General features: G+C 37.4%; 1 protein-coding gene across 3 annotated transcripts in view; it reads left to right on the forward strand.

The window, feature by feature from the left end:
- Positions 1-27055, forward strand: part of Psen1 (presenilin 1) — a 70028-nt gene that overhangs the window by 34340 nt on the left and 8633 nt on the right. For all 3 annotated transcript variants that reach the window (XM_010645426.3, XM_010645429.3, XM_010645427.3), the window contains exons 5-8: positions 9894-9961; positions 15329-15549; positions 20295-20393; positions 26647-26733. In XM_010645426.3, coding sequence (XP_010643728.1) covers positions 9894-9961; positions 15329-15549; positions 20295-20393; positions 26647-26733 — 475 coding nt within the window. The remainder of the gene's footprint in view (positions 1-9893; positions 9962-15328; positions 15550-20294; positions 20394-26646; positions 26734-27055) is intronic.

Consider the following 27055-nt stretch of genomic DNA (forward strand, 5'->3'; position numbering starts at 1 on the left):
TGCTGTTTTGTTCATTTTTAGATTTTATTAAGGAGTGAATCTACTTTTGCTTTCTTGTAATCTAGAATTTGCTCCCAGGTTCTCTGCTTTTCTTTTGCAAAATACTTGTGTAATTGGATAAATGGAGCTCTAAATTTAAGATTAACTAAATTATTTTTCCTAAGAATTTTAGAAATTATTTAATTTTTATGTATTTACTTATTTTCACATGTGAAAGAGAAAGTACCAGTCTCTAAACTGCCTCTTCTTTTCTCTGCTCTTAAATGTGAATGAGTTTTCCCCACCTCAAACAGTAATGTTTAGAGGACAGTGTATTAAACCACACAAACCATTTTACCTTGTTTCATTTAATCTTCACAGCTCCGTAAAGTAGCCCTACTATGATCCCTGTTGTACAGATGGGGAGCTGATATAGTGGTCACACTGTTGTATGGGTTAGAAGCTAATGGGTCAGCATGGGGATCTGAGCAAAGTTTGGCCTGGATCAATACATAGCCATTACCCCTTTCAGATCCAGTTCTTAATGCCCTCAAACATTCTTCTTGTGGCTACATGGAAGCTGCTTATCCTATGGTTGCCAGTATTTCTCTTGATCATATCTGCTGACCTTTTGAACTTAATCTCTCTGGAGTTTTTTTGTTTGTTTGTTTGTTTTTTCAGTACCAGGCATTGAACTCAGGACCCTTGCGCTTGCTAGGCAGGGGTGGTGTCACTGAGCTAAATCTCCATCTCTCTGGACTTCGCTGCCACTGACTTACTGATCTCTCTGTTCTGCTTGACATTGTTTCTTGTTTTTGCTTTTGTTCTTTCCTGAGTCTGGACATTGGACTTTTTGTCTCTTTTATTGCTTCTTGGAAAAGTGCATATAGGGCCGGGGATTTAGCTTAGTGGCATGCACAGGGTCATGAGTTCAATCCCCAATACCAAAAAAACAAAAACAGTGCATATAACCTCATGGCTTAAGTCTGCATCCTCAAATACAACTTTTAGACTAGAAGTCTCTGCTTATTAGGCCCATGGTTGATATTTTTTCCTTTATATATCAGTGCCACTCAGATCTGCTAGCATGGAAATTGAACTGATTATCTTTTATGCCATCCCCTTATCAGTAGGTCTGCTTTGCCAGTCTTTTTTTTTTTTTTTTTTTTTTTTGGTGCTGGGGATTGAACTCAGGACCTTGCACTTGTGAGGCAGGCAGAGGCACCACTGAGCTAAATCCCCAGCCCTTTGTAGTTCTTAATTTTTACCATCTGTTTTATCCATAATTATTATTATCCATAACTAATGAGTTATGTTTGTTAGTTCTCCATGTCTAGCATTTTTGATGCCTGCCCTTTCTGCATTGATTCTTCTACCTTGACTTCTTAGCTGACTTTTTAAACAAAATGATGGTGAACCTTCTGCAGCAGGCTCTTCATATCATTGAAAGCTCTAAAATTTTCACCATCATAGTTACAAACTTTGCCTTCTGTCTTTAAAATATCACAAAAACAAAAATAGTAGGGCTGGGGATGTAGCTCAGAGTTAGAATGCTTGCCCAGCATGGGTCCTTAGTTCAGTTCCCAGCTCTGCAATAATATTAATAATAATAATGATAGGAAGAGAAGGAGGACAGTGTTCACTGTTTAAAAAATTCAGACCAGGTATAATAGTACATATCAGAATTGTCTCCATTATTCCCATTCCCCAGAAGTACTGCTGTTGATGCACATCTTTTTTCTTTTTTTGTTTTTTACTTAAATACTAATAAATATGTACTTTTTTCAAGAAAAATTGAGGCATATTAAATCTACTGTTTTATAATAATAATTATCCCCTCTCCCATCTCCTTTATTTTCTAACTTAATAGTATGTTTTTGAATTTTTTTCATCGCATGTGATTTTCTTCAAATATTACTAAGTATATTTTTTATTTCTAGAATTTCTATTGGTAGTTGTTTTTTGTTTTATTTTTGTAGTACTGGGGATATTTAGTATTAAATTTTTGAGTATTTGTCTTTTTCTTTGCTCATATTTTAAGTTACTTTTATTTTATTACATATGTACTTTTGTTTTGTTTTGTTTTGCTTTTTTGTTTTTTGAGACAGGGTCTCACTGTGTAGTTGAGACTGAACTGGAACTGGCTATGTAGCCCAGGTTGGTCTCAAACTCACAGTGATCCACAGTGATCTTCCTGCCGCAGCCTCCTGAATGCTGGGATTACACGCGTGCGTCACCATGCCCAGCTACTTATTTTTGTTCTATATCCAGTCATTTCAATATCTGAAGTTTTGGGAAGAATAATTCTGTTGACTATTACTCATAGTGACCTGTTTCTTCTAATTTTTATGATCATTTCAAGTTTACATTTACTAAGGTACAGTTTTGGAAGTTCTGTGAGATCCATGTTTTGTATGAACACTATTGAAGATTGGCATACACCCTTAAGCTACCCGATGACTTTGTACCATCTAACTCTCCTGATTCCTGCTTCCATATTTTTTTGAGGGAGTGAGTTCCAAAAATGCCTCTCCTTCTTTGGACCTCAAACTGTATGTTTTAAAATATATTTAAAATTTTTAGTATTATTTATATTTTATAGGGAGAAAGTTTTCAGACTCTGGCCTTCCTTCCATATTACTAGAAGTCTCAGTTACCTCAGTGGTTTCCACCTTATCGACTAAATTAAAATCTATACTTGTGGACTAAAGTGCACACAAACATAGTTTCTGCATCCTTTCCACACCTCAGTGTATTGGCCCTGTTACTTGTCTAGAGCATCTCTCACCTTTCCTATTCTACAGTTGCTACACCTTTCTCCAGCCTGAGTGCTGTCTTTGTAACCCTGAGCAGATTTCCTGTGTCAGTTCGGTTCAACTCATGTCTTTCTAGCAGTTAGGGTACAGATGAAATTGGTTGTTTTTGTTTATGTGTTAACAGTGCCTTTTCTTTTTAAATTCTTTTTGTTACTTTTCCATGAAGGGACTCTGTGCTATACACATTTTCTTGGTAACCCACCACTGAGCCTATTTAAAGTTCTTGTGCATAGTGAATCAGCATGCACAAGTGAGTCTATGCCCCACAGGATGGGTAGATGGAATGGAAAGTGTGTGGGGGATGGAATCATATAGGCCCATTGATAAGGAATTGAATTTTGCAGTTATATCTATGTCTGGTTTTCTGGTTACATCTTTTGCTACATAAAGAATTAATGATCAAAATGAAATATGTAATCAGTGCTAGGAAAGGCATGTCCCAAAGAGGCCTTGTAGGCTACAACTCCTAGTACTGTCTTGAATAAATGATGAGTATAGACATACTTGTATTGCTGCTTGTCTTAGGAGAAAGTATTTAATCATTATGTATGATGTTGAGTATTCCTAGGGTCTTAGTATTAATAGGTGATAAATTTCATCAAGTGCTTTTATCAGTTGACAGGATTATGTGGAGGCTTTTTTCTCTCTAGACTGTAAATAAACTTTTTGTTTTTTGTTTTTTGTTTTTTAATTGTAGTGGTGATACTAAGGATTGAACTCAGGGCCATTGCACTTAACCAGCCGTTTTTTTTTTTTTTTTTTTTTTTTTTTTTTTTTGAGACAGGGTCTCACTGTGTAGTTGAGACTGACCTGGAACTCACTGTGTAGCCCAGGCTGTTCTCGAGATTACAGCGATCCTCCTGCTTTAGCCTCCTGAGTGCTGGGATTACACGCATGCGCCACCATGCCCGGTTTAACCAGCCTTTTTTATTCTTTATTTTGAGACAGAGTCTCACTAATTTCCCCAGGCTAAACTCAAATTTGGGTCCCAGAGTCTTGTGATTATAGGAATATACTTCTGTGCATGAGCCTTGCATTCTCAGGATAAATCCCATTTGACACGGTTCATTCTTTTTATACTTTGCTGGGTTCAATTTGCAAACATTTTTTTTTTGTTTGTTTTTTGTTTTTGGTACCGGGGATTGAACTCGGGTCCTTGCGCTTGCAAGGCAGGCCACCGAACCGCTGAGCTAAATCCCCGGCTCTAAATTTGCAAACATTTTGTTGAGGATTTTGCATCTGTATTCAAGACACAGATGTAATTTTCTCATACTGTCTTTGAATAGTTCTGTTATCAAAGTGCCTTAGTTGCTTTCCTCATTATAGGGACAAAATATAATACCTAACACCACATCTTAAAAGGAGAAGAGGCTTATTTTGGCTCACATTTTTTAGTCCATAATTGACTGGCTCCAAGGTAGAAAGGTGTGGTAGAAGTGTTGGGGTGGAGGAACACTACTCACTTGTTAGCAGCCAGAAAGCAGAGAAGGAAGGGAGGGAGGATCTGGGTAGGGAAATACACCCTTCCAGGTCACACCCCCAGTGACCCTCTTCCTACCAGACTCTGCCTCCTAACAACAAGTGAGCTGCAGAGACCCCATAATCCAGTCATCTTCCAAAAAGCCTGTGTATGAGAATCTTGGAAAAAAATTTTTTCCCGGTACTGGGGATCGAACTCAGGACCTTGTGCTTGCCAGTCAAGCACAGTGCCACTAGCTACATCCCCAGCCTGGACTGGAGAACATTTTTTATCTAAATCAATACAGGGTAATAGTGGTTTCATAGAATAGGTTGAGAAATGTGTGTTCCCTTCTAATTATGTTTTCTAGGAGAGACTGCTGCCATTTCTTTAAACATTTGGTAAACTTTGTTAACTGCCTAAAATTTCCAGTTTTGGATTATTGCAAGCTATAAATCCAATTTCTTTAGTTATAGAATTTTTTCAGAATATCTATTTTAACTCTTCATGGTCTACTTAGAATCAGTATGTTACAAGTTTAAGTGAAATGTAAGAACCCTACCATTCTGTACATCTCTTTACCATCCTTTCTTTACACAACTGTTGACTTTTATTAAATCTACATATATTGCTCCTGGGATTTAGCTCAGTGGCACCACACCTGCCTGGCAAGCCAAGGTTCCAAGTTTGATCTCCAGTACCAAAAAAAAAGAAAAAAGTAAATCTACATATATTAAAAAGTCATCAGAAAACAGGCATGGTGGCACACACTGTAATCCCAGGTACTTGGGAGGCTGAGGCAGGAGGATAGTTCAAGACCAGCCTAGGCAACATATTGAGATCATCCTCTCCAAAAAAAAAAAAAAGTTGCCCATTGGTCAATGTTACAATTTTCATTCAACCATCAAACATATTTTGAGGAATATATTAAGGGCTGGGAGTGTAGCTCAGTGGTAAAGTACTAACTTAGCATGAGTGAAGCTCTGGGTTCAATCCCTTATACCTAAAAATAAAAGGAGTGATTTGAAAGAACACATTAAGAGGAAAATAATCTATTAACCTTTTTTTGTTGTTACTTCATTCTCTTTTTTTTTTGGTACCCGGGATCGAACTCAGGACCTTGTACTTGACCAGGCAGATACAGTGTCACTGAGCTCATCCCTGGCCTTCTTCATCCTTGATATTCTTGATTTTCTTCAGCATTATTTGCCCTCTGTCTGAATAACTTCTCTAAGTTGCTCTTTTAGAGCAAGTTTGCTGGCTTCAGTTTCTCTTAGCCTGCCTTCCTCCTAGAGTGATTTTACTTCACCTTTACTACTAAAAGATAGTTACCAGTCATAGAGTTATATCTTGGTTCTTTTCTTTCAGCATTTTAAAGTCAAGATTATTTCAGATGAAAATCACATTTAAATCTTTCTCCTCTAAGTAATGTCTTTTTTTTTTTCTGTTCAGTTTGGAGGTTTTCTTCAGTTTTCAGGAGTTTAATTATGTGACTGTGAATTTGTTTTTCCAGTTTGGTGTTCACTGAGATTCTTTTTGTTTTGTTTTGTTTTTTTTGAGACAGGGTCTCACTAGTTGAGACTGACCTGGAACTCACTGTGTAGCCCAGGCTGGTCTCAAACTCACAGTAATCCTCCTGCCTCAGCCTCCGAGTGCTGGGATTATAGGCATGTGCCACCACGCCCAGCTTCACTGAGATTCTTGATCTCTGATTTTTATTTCTTTTTTTGGGAGGGGTAGTGGGTATCGAACTTGCATACTGGTTTGAGGCAGGCAGCAGAACCACTGAGCTAAATCCTGGCCCTGGTTTATGTCTTTTAGTCTCTCCATATTGCCTAGGCAAGTCCTAAACTTATGGGCTCAAGCAGTCCTCCTGTCTCAGCCATTTTGAATAAGCTAGGACTATATACTCGTGCCACACTCAGCTCAAAGTGGTTTGTTTTTTTTATGATACCGGGGATTGAACTTGGGTCCTTGCGCTTGCAAGGCAGGCCACCGAACCGCTGAGCTAAATCCCCGGCCCCCAAAGTGGTTTTTGTGGGTTTTTTTTGTGCTTTCCAGAGCAATTTATTCATTAAAATCTATTCAGTATGCCATCAACAGTTTTCCTGTGTGTATTATGCTGATAAATAGATAACTGAGAAGATTTAATGTTTGTCATTTAATAAGTCTGAATACATTTTCACCACATGGTATTGTACATGGTCATCTGTTGAAACAGATTTCTTTTTTTTTTAACAGATCTCAGTTTAAAAAATTATAGATACTGTGAGCTCTGAATAAACTGGTGGGCAGCAACTTCCTTTGTTTTGATTTATATGCCTTGCTTCATTGCAGAATGAAGAATGTAAGCCAAAGAAAGCATAATTGGTCACTCATAGAACAATATTGTTTCTATAATTTGAAACTTTCTGAATGGATGGGTTCAGGCCTGGTCCAACCCTTGGAGGTGTTATGGGTCTTGTGGCATTCAGCTTCTTTTTCTCTGCAAGCTTTAAAATCTGAAAGGAGCACATTAATGTTTTATGCACACTCATCATGACACCTGCATTGTCAAATAATTGGGTGCAAAAATCAGAGTGACCAGCTGCCTCTTTGCAAAAAATTCATTATCTTTGTTCAACTACCTGATGATCTGATCTATAAGATCCAAATCATGCTTTATGAAGAAATTTTGCAAGCACTTCTGTGCACCAAATGTGAAGGGCACTCCTCTGTCTCCGCTGAGAAGCTTTTTGAGGGCCATATTTGAAACTTGTTGGGAAAGTGTGGTTCTGGAGGTTGAACTCAGGGCCTTGGACTTGCTAAGCACACACTCTGCCACTGAGCGACATCTCCAACTCCCATTGGGGAGCTTTTAGTGCCAAAACCAGAACATTTCAAATATTGGACTTCTTTGGTTAGATCTTCAACTTATAGTCAATGCAGATATTCCAAAGTCCAAGAATCTCTGAAATATGAAACAGTTCTGGTCCCAAGTGTTTTCAGGCATACTTAACCTGAACTATTGTTCTGCAGCTCTCTGAGGCACTCTGTTTATTCATTTATCAATCTTCATTCTTGCTATTATTCTATTTGAGTAATTTCTATTGATCTAGCATCAGGTTCACTGACTTCCCTTGTCCTCTGCACTTTGCTACTGAGCTCATCCAATCAACTTTTTAAAAATTGTTACTGTATTTTAACTCTAACATTTCCATTTGGTTCTTTACTCCCCATTCCCATGACTTGTGTATTTCCTTTCATTTCAAATATTTACCTTTATTTCTTTATTTCTTTTTTTTTGAGACAGGTTCTCACTATGTAGTTGAGACTGACCTGGAACTCACTATGTAGCCCAGGCAGGTCTCGAACTCACAGCGATCCACCTGCCTTAGCCTCTGGAGTGCTGGGATTACAGGTGTGTGCCACCAAGCCTAGCTACCTTTATTTCTTGAAGGATTTTTATAATAGTTGCTTTAAAAACTTAGAATTCTGATAGCAAAAGAAAAAAATTGCAAATTGGTAGATTACATTGAAAAACTCCAGTATTTACAACTGAAAAAAAAAAAAAAAAAGAAAACAATTCTTTTATTTTGGTACTGGGGATTGAACTCTTCCTTGTGCTTGCGAAGCAGGCAGGAGAACCACTGCACTAAATACCGAGCAAGAAAACAGTTCTTTTTTTTTTAAGTTTTTTGAGACAGGGTCTCACTATGTAGTTGAGACTGATCTGGAACTCACTATGTAGCCCAGGCTGGTCTCGAACTCAGTGATCCTCCTGCTTCAGCCTCCCTAGTGCTGGGATTACAGGCGTGTGCCACCATGCCTGGCTAAGAAAACAATTCTAACACCTGTGTCATTTTAACATTGGTGTTTATTGAGTCTTTTTTCATGTAAATTGAAATTTTCTAGTTGTTTGTTTTGTTTTGTTTTTTGGTATAGGAGATTGAACTAGGGACCTTGGGCTTGCAAGGCAGGCGATGGCATCACTGAGCTAAATCCCTGGCCTGATTTTCTAGTTGTTTGTATGCCAGGGATCGAACTTATTGCTCTTTTTTGACAAGGTTCAAATGTACACATGGTCACCTTGGAAGAGGCCTATGAGTTCATGAACAGCTTAGAAAGGTTTCTCTTTTGAATTCTCCTTTTCTGTGACCTCCCTGGTACTTTTGTGCTTCTTTGAGTTTCTTTCTTGTATTCCTTGAGCCAGAAAGCTGGGCTGTGTTTTCCTAGTGTGAGGGCCAGGAGTTGGGAGGTCTGAGAGAGAAGCAAAGCAAGGGCTACTTGCCCACTTTTTGAGGACTACAGCTCCTCCAATCAGAAAGAAAGGTTCTCCTCCCTCTGAATTGTGTGCTTCTGTGTCCTAATTACTGCTGCCTAGCATTGTGTGAGAGCTAGGCATGAGAGATTAGAAAAAAGGGAAGAAAAAGGATTTCACAGCTTTCTGGGTGTTGGGAGACCCATTTCTGCTCCTTAGGCCACTAGACGTCTGCAGCCCCACTGACTTACTAATGCCCATCCAGGTAGTGTTGAGTTCAGGTGGAAAAAGGTGGGCCTGAATGGAGAAAAAAGTGATAAATTCATTGCTAATTTGGTGGTACTTCTTATTCCCCAGGCCATCTGTGTCTCTGCTCTTCATAGTCTGGTTATCTGCAGCACGCTTTCTCTCCAGGTTTTGTAGTTGTAGTTGGTGGGAGAGACAGGCTGGAATATGCTTACTCTGTCATATCTAAAACCTGTCTTAGTATGTTCTGGGTAAGGTCTATGTATCCTTTAGTTATGCTGAATTTCACAGTCTAAAGTGTTCATAGCCACATTTCACACTTTTCCATTTGTATTTCGTTTTTTAATGTTCACGTCTTAGCAAGCATAGGCAGTTTTATAGAAAGAATTTGTTTTCCTTGACTCCTAGGGTAAAGTAAAGAAGCTTTGAGTCCGAAATTCAGAAGCTTGCCAAGACCTGTTTGGAAATTAACCCCGAGGACTTCTCATATCTGTGGTTGATTGTGCAATGCCTGCAAAAAGCACAAGAAGCTAGAAAAGACTAAATGATCCTTACAGAAGTAGCAACAGAAAAGATAGTTTGTTATTGGATATCATTTTCTACAGATGAAACTTAGATCACATGATTTCTGTCTGGAGAGTTGAGTTTCGAGGAGATACTCCTTGTTGTGTACTGAGGAAGGGCTCTTGTCTTTCCCAGCTTTTAATATGAGAAAGCTTTTGAGCAATTTTTGCAAGATGAAAACTGTCTGTCCACTGCCACATGTTCTAGGAAAGGGGGATGCTATTTAATCATCATCAGTAGAGGCTTTGAATTCAGGTAATAATTCAGGAAATCATAACATAAATGATCAATCTAATTAGAAATACTGTTTACAATCATTACAAGCAAAGGCTGATATTTTTACAATATAAAGAGCATTTACAAACATGATAGTCTAGAAAACCTAAACAGAGACATTTGCAAAGGAAATATAATATAGATTACTGATTGATAACTGGATAAATGTATGTTTCTTCACTAGTTAAAAAAAAGCATGCGTATTAAAACATCAAATTAATTTGTCCTTTTGCCTTGGTAGAGATCAATCCAGTATTACTATGTAAAGTAACTAAGCTAATCTATTGATTATATTAAAATGTTTTCTTTTTAGGTCATCCATGCCTGGCTTATTGTTTCATCTCTATTGTTGCTGTTCTTTTTTTCATTCATTTACTTAGGGTAAGTGCTGAAAATTTTAGTCTCTATTTAAACTGTGTTTGGGCTCCATAACTGTTTTGAAAGCTATGTCCCTTATTGATGAATTAGTCTTAAGTTACAATTGTTTCCATATAACTCTCATATTTGGTATATAAAAGATGAATTATTTATAGGGACATTCTCAGCTGGGCATGGTGGTGCATACCTGTAATCCCAGCACTTGGGAAGTTGAGGCAGGAGGATTGCCATGGATTCGAGGCCAGCCTGGGCTACATAGTGAATTTAAGGCCAGCCTGAATTAGCGCAAGACCCTATCTCAAAAAAAAAATATGTGAATCAGAGTGTTTTAAAGAGTTGTAAAAATGTACATAAGCATGAATTGATTTTTAAACTTTTCTGTTTTTATCAAATCTTATGTGAAATTTTCACATGTGAAATAACAGTGGAGCTATTCTATTAAGGAGGATAGTTAGGCTCAGAGATTTACCAGCCTGTCCTTCCTCAGAAGGAAAAAAGGCAGTAAAACTAATAAATGTGATGGACTACCACTCTGCCATAAAAAAGATAAATGTAAATCATTTGTAGAAAAATGAATGCACTTTGAGACAGTAATGTTAAGTGAAATAAATCAGACACTGCACCTCCACCAGTATCAATAATAGTAGAGGCCCAAATGATTTCGTAGGGATTTTTACTAAATCTTTAAGGAGTAGATAGCTCTAACAGTGTTTCAACTATCACAGAACATAGATAAAGAAGAAAAGCTTACAGATTGTTATGACATTGATGGTGATGATTGTGATTATTATTGTTATTAGTGAGATGGGATCTTGCTAAGTTGCTGAGGCTAGGCCCAAACTTGATATCCTCCTGCCTCAGCCTCTGAGTAGCCACGTTCCACCATGCACATCCCAGATTCATTTGATGAAGCCAGCATAAGAGTGATAACCAAAACTCTATAAATTGTCCCCCTTCTACTCCCCTGCACCAGGGAGCAAACTCGGGACTTGTACTTATGAGGCAGGTGTGGCGCCACTGAGCTAAATTTCTGGCCCAACCCTGTAAGTTATTAAGAAAAAGAAAACTATAGACCAATCCTTCTTTCTTTCTTTCTTTTTGGTACTGGGGATCGAACTCGGGTCCTTGTGCTTGTGAGGCAGGTGGCAGAACCACTGAGCTAAATCTCTACCCTAATCCTATTTATTGATGCAAAAAGAATAAATATTAACAAATAGAATGCTGGAATACATTAAAAGTAATACATTACAACCAACTAGAGTTTGTCTACAGAATTAAAGTCTGATTTGTTATTACGAAATTTCAGTATAAGTCACCACATTAGTAGATCATCATTTCTGAACAAGCTAAAAGGCACCTGGTAAGATTTAGCACTTCTTCCCAATCAGATTCCTTAATAAAACAAATACTGTGGATGGTTACTTCTCTCACATGATAAAATGAATAGATCTCATTCTCAAAGCCATTGTCATCCTCATATGGAAACTAGAAGCTTGTATATTAAAGTCAGAAACAAGAAGGTAGTTTCTTTTGCTACACTATTGTCTATTTTTGCTCTGGAAAGGAGAGAGTAATGAGCTATTTAATTTGGAAAAGATTAAGTTATCAATATTTGGAGATAACTTGGCAGCAGAACTAACCAAAAATAGAATCACTACATAAATTTGGTAAGACAATTGAATAAATACAACATTTATTTTATTTATTTAGGTACTGAGGATTGAACTCAGGACCTTGTGCTTGCAAGGCAGGTGTGGTGCTTTGCTAAATCCCTGGCCCTGAATACAGCATTTGTAAATGCATATCAATATGTTCACATAAGCAACTAGGTTAAAAAACCTAATGAAAGGAAAAATCCTTTATGATAGCCACATATACACACACACACACAAAACAACACCCCTATGGATTCAATAATCATTGTGCAAGATGTTACAAGAAATTTTTAAATGCTTCTGAATGGCTTAAAGATTTAAACAAATGGAAAATTGTACTAGGTTACATAGTAAGGTTCAATATTGTAAGATGTTGATTTTATTTTAAAATTTGATATAGACCCACTAAAAATATTTATTTAAGATTTTTTTTCTTTTTTTTAATAGGATTTAATTTTAATTCTAGATTGAATTTATTTTTAATCTGGACAAGAGGACACTTAGTTTATAATGGAAAAATAAATGAGAATATCTAGTAGGTTTCTGGAAATTAAAATAATGTAAAGGTCCTAGGCTTACCTCATAAGAAATTATAAAACTACAATATTAACACAGTTATACCTAAGCTGGGTGTGGTTGTAACACTGCTGTAATGCCAGTGCTCTGGGCACTGAGGCAGGAAGATTGCAAGTTTGAGCCCAAACTGGACAATTCAATGAAACACTGTCTCAAAATAAAAAGGGCTAGGGATGTAGCTCAGTATAAAGTCCCAAAGTTCAAGCCTCAGTACCACAAAAAATAAATAAAAATAGCGGTACCCTCATCATGAATAGATGATCAGTGGAAAAGATTAGAAAGTCTAGAAAAAATGCTCAGATTTATAATGGAATTTAGTTTTATGTTAAAGATGACAGCATTAGTAGGCTTTTGATGGATTATTACTAATTGGTATGGGAATAATTGAATAGTCCACTGGAAATAAAATTTTAGATTCCTTTATCTCTATAACAGAATGAATTCCAAATGGATGAAAAATCTAAAGCATACCATGAACAAAATCAAAGGATGAATGACAAACTACTAACTATATTTTCTCCTGTTACACGAAGGCTAATTTATATATAAAGAACCTCTTCATGGCCTATAGCCTAACAGAAAAATAGACCAAGGATATGAAGAAAAAAGAAAAAAAAAAGATAGCTAAGATAAACACACAAATTACTCTTAAATGTGTGAAAACTTGGCACATCTTCCTTATAAGATGAATTACAGTTAAAGCTACACATTAAGTTAACGAAGATCAAATAGTTTGGTAATACCTTAACTGTAAAAAATATAGAGAAAGAAACATCTCACCTATTGATATACTTTTATTAAGAGCAATTTGGTAGCCAGATGTTGTAGCATAGGCCTGTAATCCCAGCACTCTACGGGAGACTGAGACAGGAGGATTATAAGTTTGAGCCTATCCTGGGCAATTTAACAAGATTCTGCTTCACAATAAAAACTAAAAAAGGGATGGGGATATAGCTCACTGTAAAGGCCCTACGTTCAAAACCCAGTATCCCCCAAAATAAGTTGTTTGGCCCAGCCATTAAAAATATTACTTGAACTCAGTAATTTATAGAAATAGATAGCACTGTTTCAATTAGGGAAAGAACAAACTCAGTCTAAACTGATTTAAAACTAAATTGCTATATCCATGAAGCGCAGCTATTAAAAAGAATGAGGCAACTATAATGTGCTAGTGTGGAAAGTTCTTCCTAAGTATTGTTAAAAGAAAAAAATGTTATAGAATAGTAAATATAATATGCTCTCATTTAGTGTCTAATAAAAAAGTAGGTATAAGGGCTGGTGATTTAGCTCAGTGGTGCTGCTGCCTGCCTTGCAAGTGCAAGGTCCCAAGTTCAATCCCCGGTATTCCCCCCAAGAAACTCCCCCCAAAATATGTATATTTATATATTTTCCTAGACTCTGAAAAGATACAGGGGAAATTAATAAGTAGTACTTTCCTCTAAAGGAAAACTGGGAGTAGGAAAGGAAACTTTTCTTTTTTGGGGGTATATTTTGAGGAAACATTTTTCATGGAATCTTTTCTGAATTTTATCTTATTCATGGTTGGTGTAAATTTTAAAGACTGATATTAGTTTGTTTCATTTTGTTCGAGTGCTAGTATATTGGAAATGTTTAGTACACATAGCAACATTATTTAGAAATTTCAGCATTTATTTTGCAATTTCAAAGTGAGGGGAAGAATCTTCTTGGATGGCCCCTTAATCCAAAGTTTGCACTTAAAAAAGTTTGCACTACTTTCTCTTCAGTTACCCAGGACATCTTCCAGTCGCAGTCTTTCTTTTTAAATGGTGAATATTTTCCCTAAAATATAAATACTATTTTTCTTCATTATACACATGTTTTTTGTTGTTGTTGTTGTTGTTTTGTTTTTTGAGTCTCACTATGTAGTTGAGACTGAACTGGAACTCACTATGTAGCCCAGGCTGGTCTCGAACTCACAGCAATCCTCCTGCCTCAGCCTCCCGAGTGCTGGGATTATAGGCATGCACCACCACACCTGGCCATTATACAAATGTTAAGCATTCATTGTTTGAAGAAAAAAGAAAAGTAGGTGCTGGGAATGTAGCTCAGTGGTAGAGTATTTGCCTCGTATGCACAAGGCTCTAGATTCTATACCCAGACTGGGCGGGGGGAGTAAGTGGGGAGTATAGTTCAGTAGTAGAGGGTTAGATTAGTGTATGCAAGGGTTCAATCCCTAGCACCGCAAAAAAAATACAGCTGCCTAGCTTACACGACATTCTGGGCTTGCTCCCCAGGACACCCCCTCATAAAATACATCCACACATATAAATGGAAATAAAAGACATAAGACTGAAGATAAGTCTTGTCATCTTTCAGGAATTAGTATGTCAATCTTTTGCTCTCCCTTCTATACACTATTTCTTATAAATGTCATTTTTTCCCAATAGTATGACATGCTGTGTACTGTGTGTGTGTGTATATTTTAAAAATACACATTTTCTAATGAATGTACTAAATTTCATCGTGTGAAAAAAAATTTATGTTGTAGCTATGAAATTTATAGGTACGTGTTTATCTTATTTATGTTATTTTTTGGTATTGGGGATCAAACCCTGGACCTTGCACTTGCGAGGCAGGCAGCAGAACCACTGAGCTAAGTCCCCAGCCCTACAAGTTAAATTTCTTCAGTGTGGTGGCACTGTCTTTAACTCCAATTGCTTGGGAGGCTGAGACAGGAGGATCATAGGTTCAAAGCTATCTTGGGCAACTTAGTGAGATCCTGTCTCAAAAAGGACTGGGAGAATAGCCTGAGGGTAGAGTGTTTACCTAGTATGCATGAAGTCCTGGGTTTAATCCCCAATAACTGCAAAAGCAAAGAAAAGTAAGCTCCACTTGAGGAAAAAGTGAATTTAAAGAAAACTGTTAAAGGGGTATGGGGAAAAAATATAAGAACCAAGACATATCATGTAAAGGTGCAAGATCCCAATGATAAATATAACTATTGTTTGCTTTAAATGTATCAATAAACTTAATGTGGGGGGAAGAAAAGTGTTAATATAGAACGTGGTACAAATGTGAAGGTGGCATTTGAATATCTCGTATTTGGGAATGTAGTTCTGAACAGTGTCTTGGTAAGAATTATGACACATAAATCTTTTTAAATCTGTTTTTTTTTCAGGGAAGTGTTTAAAACCTATAATGTTGCCATGGACTACATTACAGTTGCACTCCTGATCTGGAATTTTGGTGTGGTAGGAATGATTTCCATTCACTGGAAAGGTCCTCTTCGACTGCAGCAGGCATATCTCATTATGATCAGTGCCCTCATGGCCCTGGTATTCATCAAGTACCTCCCCGAGTGGACTGCATGGCTCATCTTGGCTGTGATTTCAGTATATGGTAAAATCCAAGGCTGACACTTACTCATCACAGAAATGCTTCATTGGTATTTTCCTTCCTCTTCTAGTTCTTTGGCTTAGATTGAACCCAGGACTTTGCCCATGCTAGACAAATGCTGTACCATAGCCACACCTCCATACCACCAGCTCCTGAGGATGAGTTCATTACAATGTCTTACTACTATTCCCATTTTAACTCAGCAGTGGGTTAGTTGGAGGAGCCATGGACTTCTGGTCGGGAGATTTAGACCTAAAACCTCCTTTCTTAGCATGCATGAGACCCTGCATCTGAGCCCCAGTACCCAAGGGGAAAACACTTTGCTACCAATAGTTTTCATGATCTTAATAACATGTCTCCAGCTCTTTGAGCTTCATTTCCTCATTTGTAAATTAGGAACAGTGCTTCAGAGTTAAAGAGTTCAGTGAGTTGAGGCTGGGCATGGTGTCACATGCCTATAATCCTAGTATTCTGGGAGACTGAGGCAGGAAGATCATAAGTTTAACCCCAGTGACTTACTGAGAATCCTGTCTTAAAATTTTTAAAAATTTAAGGAGGAAGGAAGGAAATAAGAAAGGGGCTAGGGATGTAGCTCAATGCAAAGGTCTTTGGTTCAGTCCCCAGTACCAAGAAGAAGAAAAAAAGAGTTCAGTGAATTGAATATATGTTAGAAAGCACTGTTGGAGTTCCTTTTTTTTTTTTTAACATGTGCGTCCAGTTTATTTCATTTAAGAGTATGGTCTCAAGGTCCATCTATTTAGCTATAAATGTCTGAAGCTCCCCTTCTTTGTGGCAGAGTAGTACTCCATTGCTTTAAAACAAACACACATCTTTATCCACTCATCTGCTGATAGGCAGTTGGGTTGTTTGCAACATTTAGCTATTACAAACTGTGCTGCTATAAACATAGGTGTGCATATATTGCTGTGATATGATGCTTTCAATTCTTTCGGGAAGATACCAAGAAGAGGTATAGCTGGGTCAGGTGGGACCTCTGGTTTTACTTTTTTGAGAAATCTCCACAGTGATTGCACCAGCCTACCAACCCACCATCTACACTCCCAGTGGAGAAGGGTTCCTTTTGCCCCCACAGCCTCTCCGGCATTTGTTATTGGTTGATTTCTTGGTAGCAGCCATTCTTTCTGGAGTAAGATGGAATCTCAGCATTGTTTTAATTTCCATTTTATGAATTACCACTGATGTTGAACACTTTTTCATACTTCTACGGAAGGAATTGGTAGGTGGTACAGAGACAGCAGAATGGAAGTAAAATAATCACTTACCGATTCCTTCCATAACAACACAAGTCCTTTATCTGAATAGCTGGTAACAATTTTTTCCTACTCTGTGAGTTGTCTCTTCACCCTGTTGGTGGTTTCTCTTCCTGTGCAAAAGCTGTTTAATAAGATGAGGTTCCAATTGATTCTTTGTAGTATTTTCTGTGTGGTCTGGGTTTTGCTCATGAAATCTTTGCCTCCTTCTATGTCAAGTATTCTACCTAGTCTCTTTTCCAGCTGGTGTAGTGTTTCTGTTTTAATATTTAGATCTTTGATCCATTTCAATTTTAGGTTAGTGCATGGTGAAAAATAGGGGTCTAGTTTCAGTCTTTGGCATGTGGAGAGCCAGTTTTGCTAACACCATTTATTAAAGAGGCTATCTTTCTCCCAGTGAAGATGTTTCGTTCCTTTGTCAAAGATAAGGTGGTTGAGTGTTTCTGGAGTTGTTTGTGAATGTGCTAGTCGGTTCCATTGATCCTCAGGTCTGTTCTTTTGCCAGTACCTTGCTGTTTTTATCACAGTAGCTTTGTAATATAATTTCAAGTCAGGGATTGTGATATCCCCTGCTTTGCCTCTGTTGCCCAGAATTGCCTTTGCTATTCTTGGTCTCTTCTGGTTCCCAATGAATTTTAATATTCTTTTTTCTAATTCTGTGAGAAAGGCTGTTGGAATTTTGCTTGGGATTACATTCAATCTGTATAACAATTTTGGAAGTATGGCCATTTTCACATATTGGTTCTTCCTATCTAAAGAACTAGGAATATCTTTCCATTTTCTGATAATCCTCTTCAGTGTCCTTTTTCAGAATACTGTGGTTTTCAATGTAGAGGTCTTTTACTTCCTTCATTAGGTCGATTCCTAGGTGTTTCATTTTCTTGGATGCTATTGTGAAAGGGATTGTTTCTCTAATTTGTCTCCATGAATCTGTTATTCGTGTATAGGAAGGCTGTTGACTTTTGAGTGTTGACTTTGTATATGTGGAGTTCTTGACACATAAAATGCTTAATTCATTTTATAATCAAAATTAGGTCACTTACTTTTCATAAAGCAGATTGAGTGGAATTACCCCTTTAATATTAAAGTTACTTGGATAATGTGGGACTCAGATTCTTTAACTACATATATAACATGGGTCCTGAAAAATCAGAATGGACCCTTGCTGTGAGTAACTGAAGCACATAGAGCTAAGTACTGTATCCCCAAAGGAAAGCAAAGAGAGCCAACTTCAGAGGCCAGACAGCAGTCTTTGTATTCTAGAGATTGTTATTTTATCACTGATCAAATATGTATTAAATTGTCTGATGACCTGCAGTAGAAAACCTTTTCCTCTCCAAAGAAAAAGTCCAGAAATAGAGTTGAACTATTTCTGTTCAGTATTTGAGCAACTAGTCTGAATTGATAGAAGTCACGTACTCTTTATGCCTGCCTTTCATAAAGAGTTTGTAATGGTTTGTAAAGTCCATCATCTGTGATTAGGAACGGCAGATCTGGAGACACAGACTACCTGGGTTTAAAACAGACTCTTCCACTAGTCTCACTCTTTGGCTTTGGGAGCACAGACAAGTTACTCAGCCCCTAAATTTCAGTAATTGTGATGCTTATAACAGTATCTAATGGGAAATGTTAGCTTTTTAAAAATTATGTAACCCTGTGAAATAAGCAAGACAGTTATTACCCATGTTTTACTATTAAGAAACTGGAGATTTATAGATGTAAGTTATTCACCCAGGCTTTTATATGGTTTGATCTAGAATCTGAAGCCCAAGTTCAGTGTTCTTTCCACTGTATTACACTACCATCAGCCCTCTGCTTCTTCCACACATAATACAAGTGATTATCTCTTCAGAGCTTGAGTTCTTTTAAGGGTCTTGTATCCAGTATTTAGAGTAGTGATTCTTCATTTTTCCAAAGTTTGAAGATGTTTTGTCATAAATGTTCTTAAAATTTCAAAACAAAATTAAGTTTTACTCACTTTAATTGCTCTAAAAATAAATGAGTTTTTCACTTTGAAGTTCTGTAAGATAAAGTGTGTTATAAAACCAAAATAGTTATAGCTTGTGGAACCTTTAAACAAGCTGAAGATCTCATCATTTCAGAACAAGGCTAACTTTTGTCATTCTGACAAATCAAAGTGAAAATGGTGAGAGTAGAGGTATCTAGGTGTGCATGCGCGCGTGCGTGTGTGTGACTATAGTCTCGTTTCTTTTCTTTATTTGGTAATACAGAGAGACATAACCACTGAAAACACGAAGTTTTTTTTTTTTTTTAACATTAATGCAGTAAAGTCAACAAAAATATCAAATTTTCCTTTACAAATTTAGGTACACATGTTGTATGCTTCTAAAATTATTTTCTATATTCTGAATCTTCATGTCACAAAATGTAAGAAAAATTGCAGTTGACAGAAGGAAATTATGGTAAAATTGGGAATAATTTAGACAGTTTGCTTCCTTCTTTGTTGCTATTTTTATAAAATAAGCCGGTTTTCAGGACATATACTCTGAGACCTGAATATTTATGGAGTGGTTGCATTGGACTAGAAGCTAAAGAAATGCAGAGAATTATTGATTGTTTTTCTGTTTAAAATTAGTGTGCTCAGCTGGGTGGGGTGGTGCACCCCTGTAATCCCAGCACTCGGGAGGCTGAGGCAGGAGGATCACTGTGAGTTTGAGTCCAGCCTAGGTGAGTTCCAGGTCAGTCTCAACTACATAGTGAGACCCTGTCTCTAAATAAATAAATAAATAGATAGATAGATAGATAGATAGATAGATAGTGTGCTCTTGTTTCAAGTATTCTTTTTTTTTTTGTACCAGGGATCAAGCTCAGGACCTTGTGCTTATGATGCAGGCAGAGGCACTACTGAGCTAAATCCGTGGCCCTCATTTCAAGTATTCTTAAGTAATATGTATACTTTTTTGTTTTTTCTTGCACTTCTGGGAATTGAACTCAGAGCCTCATATATGGTAGGCAACTACTGTACCACTGAGTTAAACCCTCAGCCTTATGCTATTTTTAAAAAGGAGAGGATGGATATCTTCTCTCCTCTTCCTACTTTAAAATATTTAAAAATACTTTGAGTAAAGCTTCTAGTTAGAGCTTAGTTTAGAAATGACTCCCTGTTTCTGCTTATCACAGATTGACATGTGTTTTAGAATAGTTCTGCCTTGTTACCTCTACCTCCTTCCTTCAAACTGACTCATTCTCTGTTCCCACCGCCAGAATCCAGTGATAATATACCATAGACCAAGCAAATAGCAGTCAAACCCAGATTACAATTTTTATATATCTTTTATCACACTTTATTTTGTTTAGGTTGCCCTGTCCCTGTTTGTTTACCTACCAGTTGTTTCATATTCATTCAGTACCTTTTTATATAAAAACAATAAACCTTAAATCTTGTTCCTTGATTAATTCTTTCCTAACACATCGATTTACACATTTACCATGTATATTTTATTTTTTTCTTTCTAGATTTAGTGGCTGTTTTGTGCCCAAAAGGTCCACTTCGAATGCTAGTTGAAACAGCTCAGGAGAGAAATGAAACTCTCTTTCCGGCTCTCATTTACTCCTGTAAGTATTTCAAAATGATGGTAAATTAGGAATCAACTTAGAATTTGTGGAACTCGAACACGTAATTATGGTCATTATCATGGCACTTTCTCTCATCTTAAATATATACTATCAATGGAGTCCTGCAGATCTTTCCTTGCTGTTATTACATGCCCTTGGTTCAAGAGTTTTCAGTATGAGTGCAAACAGGAAATACCGAGAGTTCAAGGAGCCATTATATTAGTCAAGAATTATTGGGAGCCGGGAATGTATGTAGCTTAGCAGTGCAGTGTCTACCTGGCAAACGCAAGTCCCTGATTTCGAGTCCCAGTACCAAAAAAACAAAAAAACAAAACAATTATTGAGCAAGTTGGGTATGTAGCTCAGCACTCTGGGTGGCTAAGGCAGGAAGGTTATAAGTTCAAGCCCAGCCTGGGCAACTTAGTGAGACACTGTCTTAATAAAAAAGAAGGGCTAGGAGTGTAGGTCAGTGCAAAGGCTCTGGGTTTAATCTCCAGGCTTTGGGTTTAATCTCCAGTGCTTCAAAAAATGAATGAATGAATGAATGAGAACACTACATACTAATCTTGCCATAGCTTACTGCAGGAATTGTACTATTCTTCAGAATATGTTGCCCTTTTTTTTTTTGGTCTCAGCGTCTTACTCTTCCTAATCATTCAGTAAATACTGATCATAGTACTAACAAATGAATTTGGAAAAGCAGATTAAGGTAAGATAAGGGATATCTTTGAGTGATTGGTTCAGATATCTGTTTGCTATTCAGTGGTCACTAACGAATCATAGAAGGTTCTTGAAGAAGAGTAACGTGATCAGAGCAATCTTAGTAGGCCAGCAGTATTGTGTAAGGCAAATTGCAGGGGTGGGTGGGTACTGGATGCATATTAAACATCACTAAGAGGATATTGGCTTAATGTAGATGGAAAATACTGAGCCCCTGAACTGTGCTATTGGCAATGGGCATCAGGGAAAGGACTTGCTGAGAGGTTTCATAGAATCAGTAGTTGTTAGCACCTAAGGAGAGAAATTTTAAACCTGAAGGTAAGGTGACGAAGAAGAAATTTATCTTGTTTAGAGATCTGTTTAGTTTTGTGTACAGCTGTGGCCATCTAATTTATTTGGTGAGATATGTGGGCTGTCCAGGTAGAAATTTCCAGCAGGAGAGAGTGAGATGTGGTAATGTTCACTCACAATCCCAGTTACTTGGGAGGCTATGACAGGAATTTGACAAATTTGAGGCCAATCTGGTCAACTTAGTAAGACCCTGTTTCAGAATGTAAAAAGGGCCAATGGTGTAGCTCAGCAGTAGAGCGCTTGCCTAGCATGTGCAAGATCCTGGGTTCAATCCCCATTACCTCCAAAAAAGAGTGGGAAAAACCCTAACCCCCTGAAAGAAAGAAAAAAGTAAGTTCCAGCAGTGTTCAGAAATGAAGTACCAAAGGTGATAACAGAGAGGTAGAATCAAAGAATCAGATACAGGTGGTGGGTGGTTAGGCCCTGCGACTGAGTACATAATTCAAATACAAGTAGTAGAAGTGCCAAGGGAAGAGCTTGGCCAACTCCTTTCATATAGAAGGTAAGAAAACAAAGAATACTAAAGAGAACAGCAGAAAACTGGAAAAGCTAGTGGTGCCAAATTGCATCTCCTTTTTGTAATATGAAGGTTCCACTTACCCTTTCATTGTTTCTAGCTTGGATGCATGTGTGTGCACACATGTGTATGAGATCCAGTAGGCACAATAACGTCTAATCACACATTTTTTTGTTTATTAATTGCTTTTAGATAATTTAAACATTTTTATGTATTTCTTAGATACATACTTGATTTTTGATTTGTATATCACTTCATTTGGTGTAATGTTCTTTTCCATATTTAAATTAATTTTTAATTATACAATCAATGCATTAATACATTATCCTTAAAGGGAAAAGTTAAAGATAAATATAACAGTCTTTTTTTGTTTTTTGTTTTTTAATTTTTGAAACACGCAATTCAGGCTGGCCTTGAACTCACTATGTATAGCCTATCCTGGCATCAAACTTGTGACTATCATCATACCTTAGCTTCACAAGTGCTGGATTACGGGGATGCGCCACCACACCCAGCTTAAATCTCATTATCAGCTTGATGTATGTTCTTATAGTTTCTATATTCTCAGTCTTCAGTTTAGTTTTTGGTTTTGGGGTTTTTTTGTTTGTTTTTGCCTATTTTCTTTTGGATTATTGAAAAAGCAGAGTTTCAAGGAAAGTCTTTCATATCCATAAAGAAGTCAAAGGTAATAAAGACTAAATCTGATAGGCATCATTAATAATATTCAAGAGATCAATTTCAGTGCAATGATAGGACCAGATATAATGGTTGAAAGAGAGGACTGTGTTTTTATCTGTATTTTGCAGGTGCTGGCAGTGGATGTGACAGTGTAGACTGGGAATGCTAGTGCAGAAGAGGTGTAGTGAGTACCACCCACTACTTTGAAGCTTCCTGTCCCATGGGCAGAGCAGCTAGTAACTTGAAAGGAGACCAGGTTTGAGGAAAGGTTATTTCCAGGAAAGGAAAGATTTAGTCATTTTCTAAGGCTGACCAGTAGTCAGTGAAAAAGGGCTTTGAGGAGACCCTAGGAATTCATGGTGAAAGGTTCTATACAGAGCAGGTAGATATTACTCTCAGGGTTCAGGAAGAGGAGCTGGGTATGGACAGATGAAAACCTGGACTGAAGGAAAAGGGAGACTGAAAAATCAAAAGAGTCAGACAGAGTGAGGAGGTAAAGCTGAGAGCACACGTTAGGTGACCTTGATCTTTCTGATAAACTCAATTTTAGGTCATTTGTAGGGTCATGTCTGTAACTGGTAGTTTTAGAACAGCCATTGTCTGGGATGCTAGGATCCTTTACTGTTTCTGCAGCATAAACTGATTATCATGTACTCACTGTGTTTATTGGCAGAAAAGAGCCACGAAGTCTTGGGCATCAGCATTTTCCTCTTAATGAACACCTGAGTATGAACTTCTTGCATGTTATTCCTGGAAATTATAGCCTACGTATTTTATGTTGGTGTATACAAAATGTTTCATGAAATGTTAATACTGAATGCTAGAAATTTATACTAATGAATGTACTTGTAAAAGTATAGAAAGATGTTCACTGTAGCAGTGCATATATGAGGGGAAAACTGTTAGCTACCTAAGTGTTCATCAGAAGGGGGCACTTTTAAATAATTATGGTACATTCATATAATGGATAACTGTGCAGCTATTAAAAAGCATAGGGTAGGGTTGAGGATATAGCTCAGTGACAGTGCATATGTTTAGCATGTGTGAGGCCCTGAGCCTCACAATCCCCAGCACCACACACACACACACACACACACACACACACACACACACAAGGATAGCTCTATATATGTCCAGTTATTTTTTTAAATGCCCACGACTATATAAAGTACAAAAGAAATTTAAGGCAGTACATGTAATAACCTATAGGAGAAAATAAGACAGTATTTATGAATATATCTGTATATTTAAAATACTCCGTGACCCATTAAAAAAATTGAAGATATATTAATAATGCTTACCTCTGGGAAGCAGGATTTAGAGATTAAGCTCTTAAAATTCTCTTTATACTCCATCTATTTGTCTATTTTTAATTATAATTTATATAATTTTTCAGTTAAGGATGTGAGTGTAAATGTTTAAGATTTTTTTTTTACTTTTTTGAGTCAGGGTCTCACTATGTATTTGAGACTGCCTCTCTATGTAAGCCAGGCTGGTCTCGAACTCACAGCAATCCTCCTGCCTCAGCCTCCCAAGTGCTGGGATAACAGGCAAGCACCACCACACTCAGTTTTAAAGGTTTAGTGTATATGTAAATTTTTTGTATTGTTTTTACAATTTTTCTTTGGACCTGAAATTATTTCAGAATAACAAATTTTTTAAAAGCCTTTTTAGACACATGGAAAGTATAATAGTGATTCTCTTAAGCAAATAGAACAATGTCATGTTTCACTTACCAGATAGTTTGCTTCTGTTCACTCAGCAAGCCTTTGTCAAGCATCTTACTGTGTCCAAGGGATATAAAACAAAGATCAATAAATAAATCCTAGTTCTAAGCCAAAGGGGGTGGTGGGGAGTTTGTTTTTAAATGTCACTCATTATAACCCAGGTAGCTGGGTCATTGCCTCAGCTGCTTTGGTGGTGGCTTTGCTGCTTGTTTCTCTCACCAGCTTGGACCCCATGAGCTGCTGAGGACATGTTCTGGTGGTTGGATTTACAAGAGATCAGCAAGACCTGAGGTCTAGACTCTGTTAGAAAACTCATCTCTGATGTGCTGTCCCCATGGTTGAACAAGGAGGAGGAAAGATCTCTTCCACTCCATGGCAAATGTGGGTGCCATAAGGGACAAGGATTTAGAACACACTTTAAACATATCTATCATAATAGAACATCCAAGTCTGTATAAATATCACAGAACATTTGACATTCTCAAATATATGAGTGATAAATCAACATATATGGGGAAATAGTGCAGTCCTTTACCTCTCTGTAGATCAGATAGATTCAAGATAAATCTGCTCCATGAAACACTCTTGGGGATTTTATTGAGTCAGATTTTTTTAAACCTAGAATTTAAATCTTAAACATTGAACCTAACCATTAAATTTGATTTGGCTCATGACCAATTTAGTTTGCAGCCAGAAACATGGGAAGAATTAAGTTCGCAAACTGAGGCACCACTTACATGCTGCTTCATTACTAGGGTGGCTATAGAAATTGTACACGGTAGTTGTCCTTCTGTTTCTCTTTATTGGATCTGGATTTAAATAGTATATTGCCTGACTGGCCTATATTGACTTCTAATTAGATGTATTATAGTATAATGAAACTTGTTTGACCTCAGAAAGTACAAGACTGGTGAATGAGTAAGTGTGGCTGTAATGGAGTTTTTAGCTTCTTTAGTTGTTAGTTCTTTCATAAATTCTTCAAGAAACCTTAAGTTCTTCAAAAGCATGGATGAAATTATAGAGGAATAGTAATAAAAAGCAAGAGAGCTACTCAGGAGGCTGAGGCAGGATAGTCACAAGTTTGAGGCCAGCCTGGGCAATTTAGCAAGACCCTGTCTCAAAATAAAAATATAAAGGGACAGGCTCAGTGGTAAAACCTCCCTGGGTTCTATCTCCAGTATTAGGGGAAACAAAACAGCCAGAAGTTTTTATTTCTGTGTCAAAGGTTAATGTACATGTAGTTTTGTTAGATGTTATCAAATTTCCCACCCACAGAGATGACACCATTTTTTATTATTTTGGTTATAATATATAAAAGAAACATCATTTTAAAGTATTTACATTCTTTTTTTTTTTGGTACCGGGGATCGAACTCGGGTCCTTGCGCTTGTGAGGCACACCACCGAACCGCTGAGCTAAATTCCCGGCCCAATATTTACATTCTTAATTGTGTATATATTTACATATATATTTGACTTGTAAAAAGACCATAGAAGAAGCCAATTAACTATCCTCTTCATGTTTATTGCTGTGTGTGTGTGTGTGTGTGTGTGTGTGTGTGTGTGTGTGTGTGTAGTACGGGGGATCGAACTCGAAATCTTGTGCTTGTGAGGCAGGCATGGCACCATTGAGCTACATCCCCAACCCATATTTAACCTTTTTTTACTTTGTGTATGAACAGTTTAGCATTATTAAAATATTCCAGGGCTGGGGATGTTGCTCAGTGATGCTGCTGCCTGCCTCGCAAGCACAGGGACCTGACTTTGATCTCCAGTACCAAAAAAAAAAAAGTTCCAAAAGCTAGACATAACAAAGGAAATTTATTCCATGCTTCTATAGAATAATAACCATCATCTGAGGCTTTTGTGAGACTCAGTTTGTCCTAGAATCTAATTCCAATACCACTTCCCATCAATAGGCTTCCACTGCTTTAGGAGATCCCTTAGGGACCATTTCAGGGTCCCTCCCTGGCCTGAAGAAGTTTCCTTCTGGTTGCTTTTCAGGGACAACAAATGGTGTTTCATGGTAACAGCTAGAGTGTGAATGTGAATAGCAGACATTCTGTTTCGGAGTTGTTTTTTAATCTACTAAAACCAAAGAGAATCTTCCATGGGTTTTAGTGTGCATGACTTCTGATTAAAGGCTGCTAAGGCAGCATTACAAAGATCCCACAGAGAGATAATGGATTACTGTCTTATCTGTTCATGCAGTTTCCCATTATATTTCTAGTGCTAATATGAATTTTTGTCTTCCCCCACAGCAACAATGGTATGGTTGGTGAATATGGCTGAAGGAGACCCAGAAGCCCAAAGAAAGGTGTCCAAGAACTCCAAGTATAATGCACAAAGTAGGTGACGTTTGCTTGGGAATATCCTGGTTCTACAGAGCCATTGTCATCTCACAGGTGAACAGTGAGTTGCAGAGCAGTGCTTTTAACTTCTTTCTTTTGCTCATGGACTCCCTTAAGAATTTCCTGAAATGGCTATGGCAATCCCCAGTAAATATCTTAAGAAGTTGGAAGATCCCAAGCCCAACAAAGCCAGTCAAAGCATCCTGGGTTAAATATAAAATACCATTAAATACATAATGCCAGTATGGAAAGGATTATGTTGAGGCTATGATTTTTTTTTTTTTTTTTTGGTACTGGGGATCAGACTCGGGTCCTTGAA

This window comes from Fukomys damarensis, unplaced genomic scaffold, assembly GCF_012274545.1.
Source record: "Fukomys damarensis isolate Sample0158 unplaced genomic scaffold, DMR_v1.0_HiC HiC_scaffold_21, whole genome shotgun sequence".
Classification (NCBI taxonomy): Eukaryota; Metazoa; Chordata; class Mammalia; order Rodentia; family Bathyergidae; genus Fukomys; species Fukomys damarensis.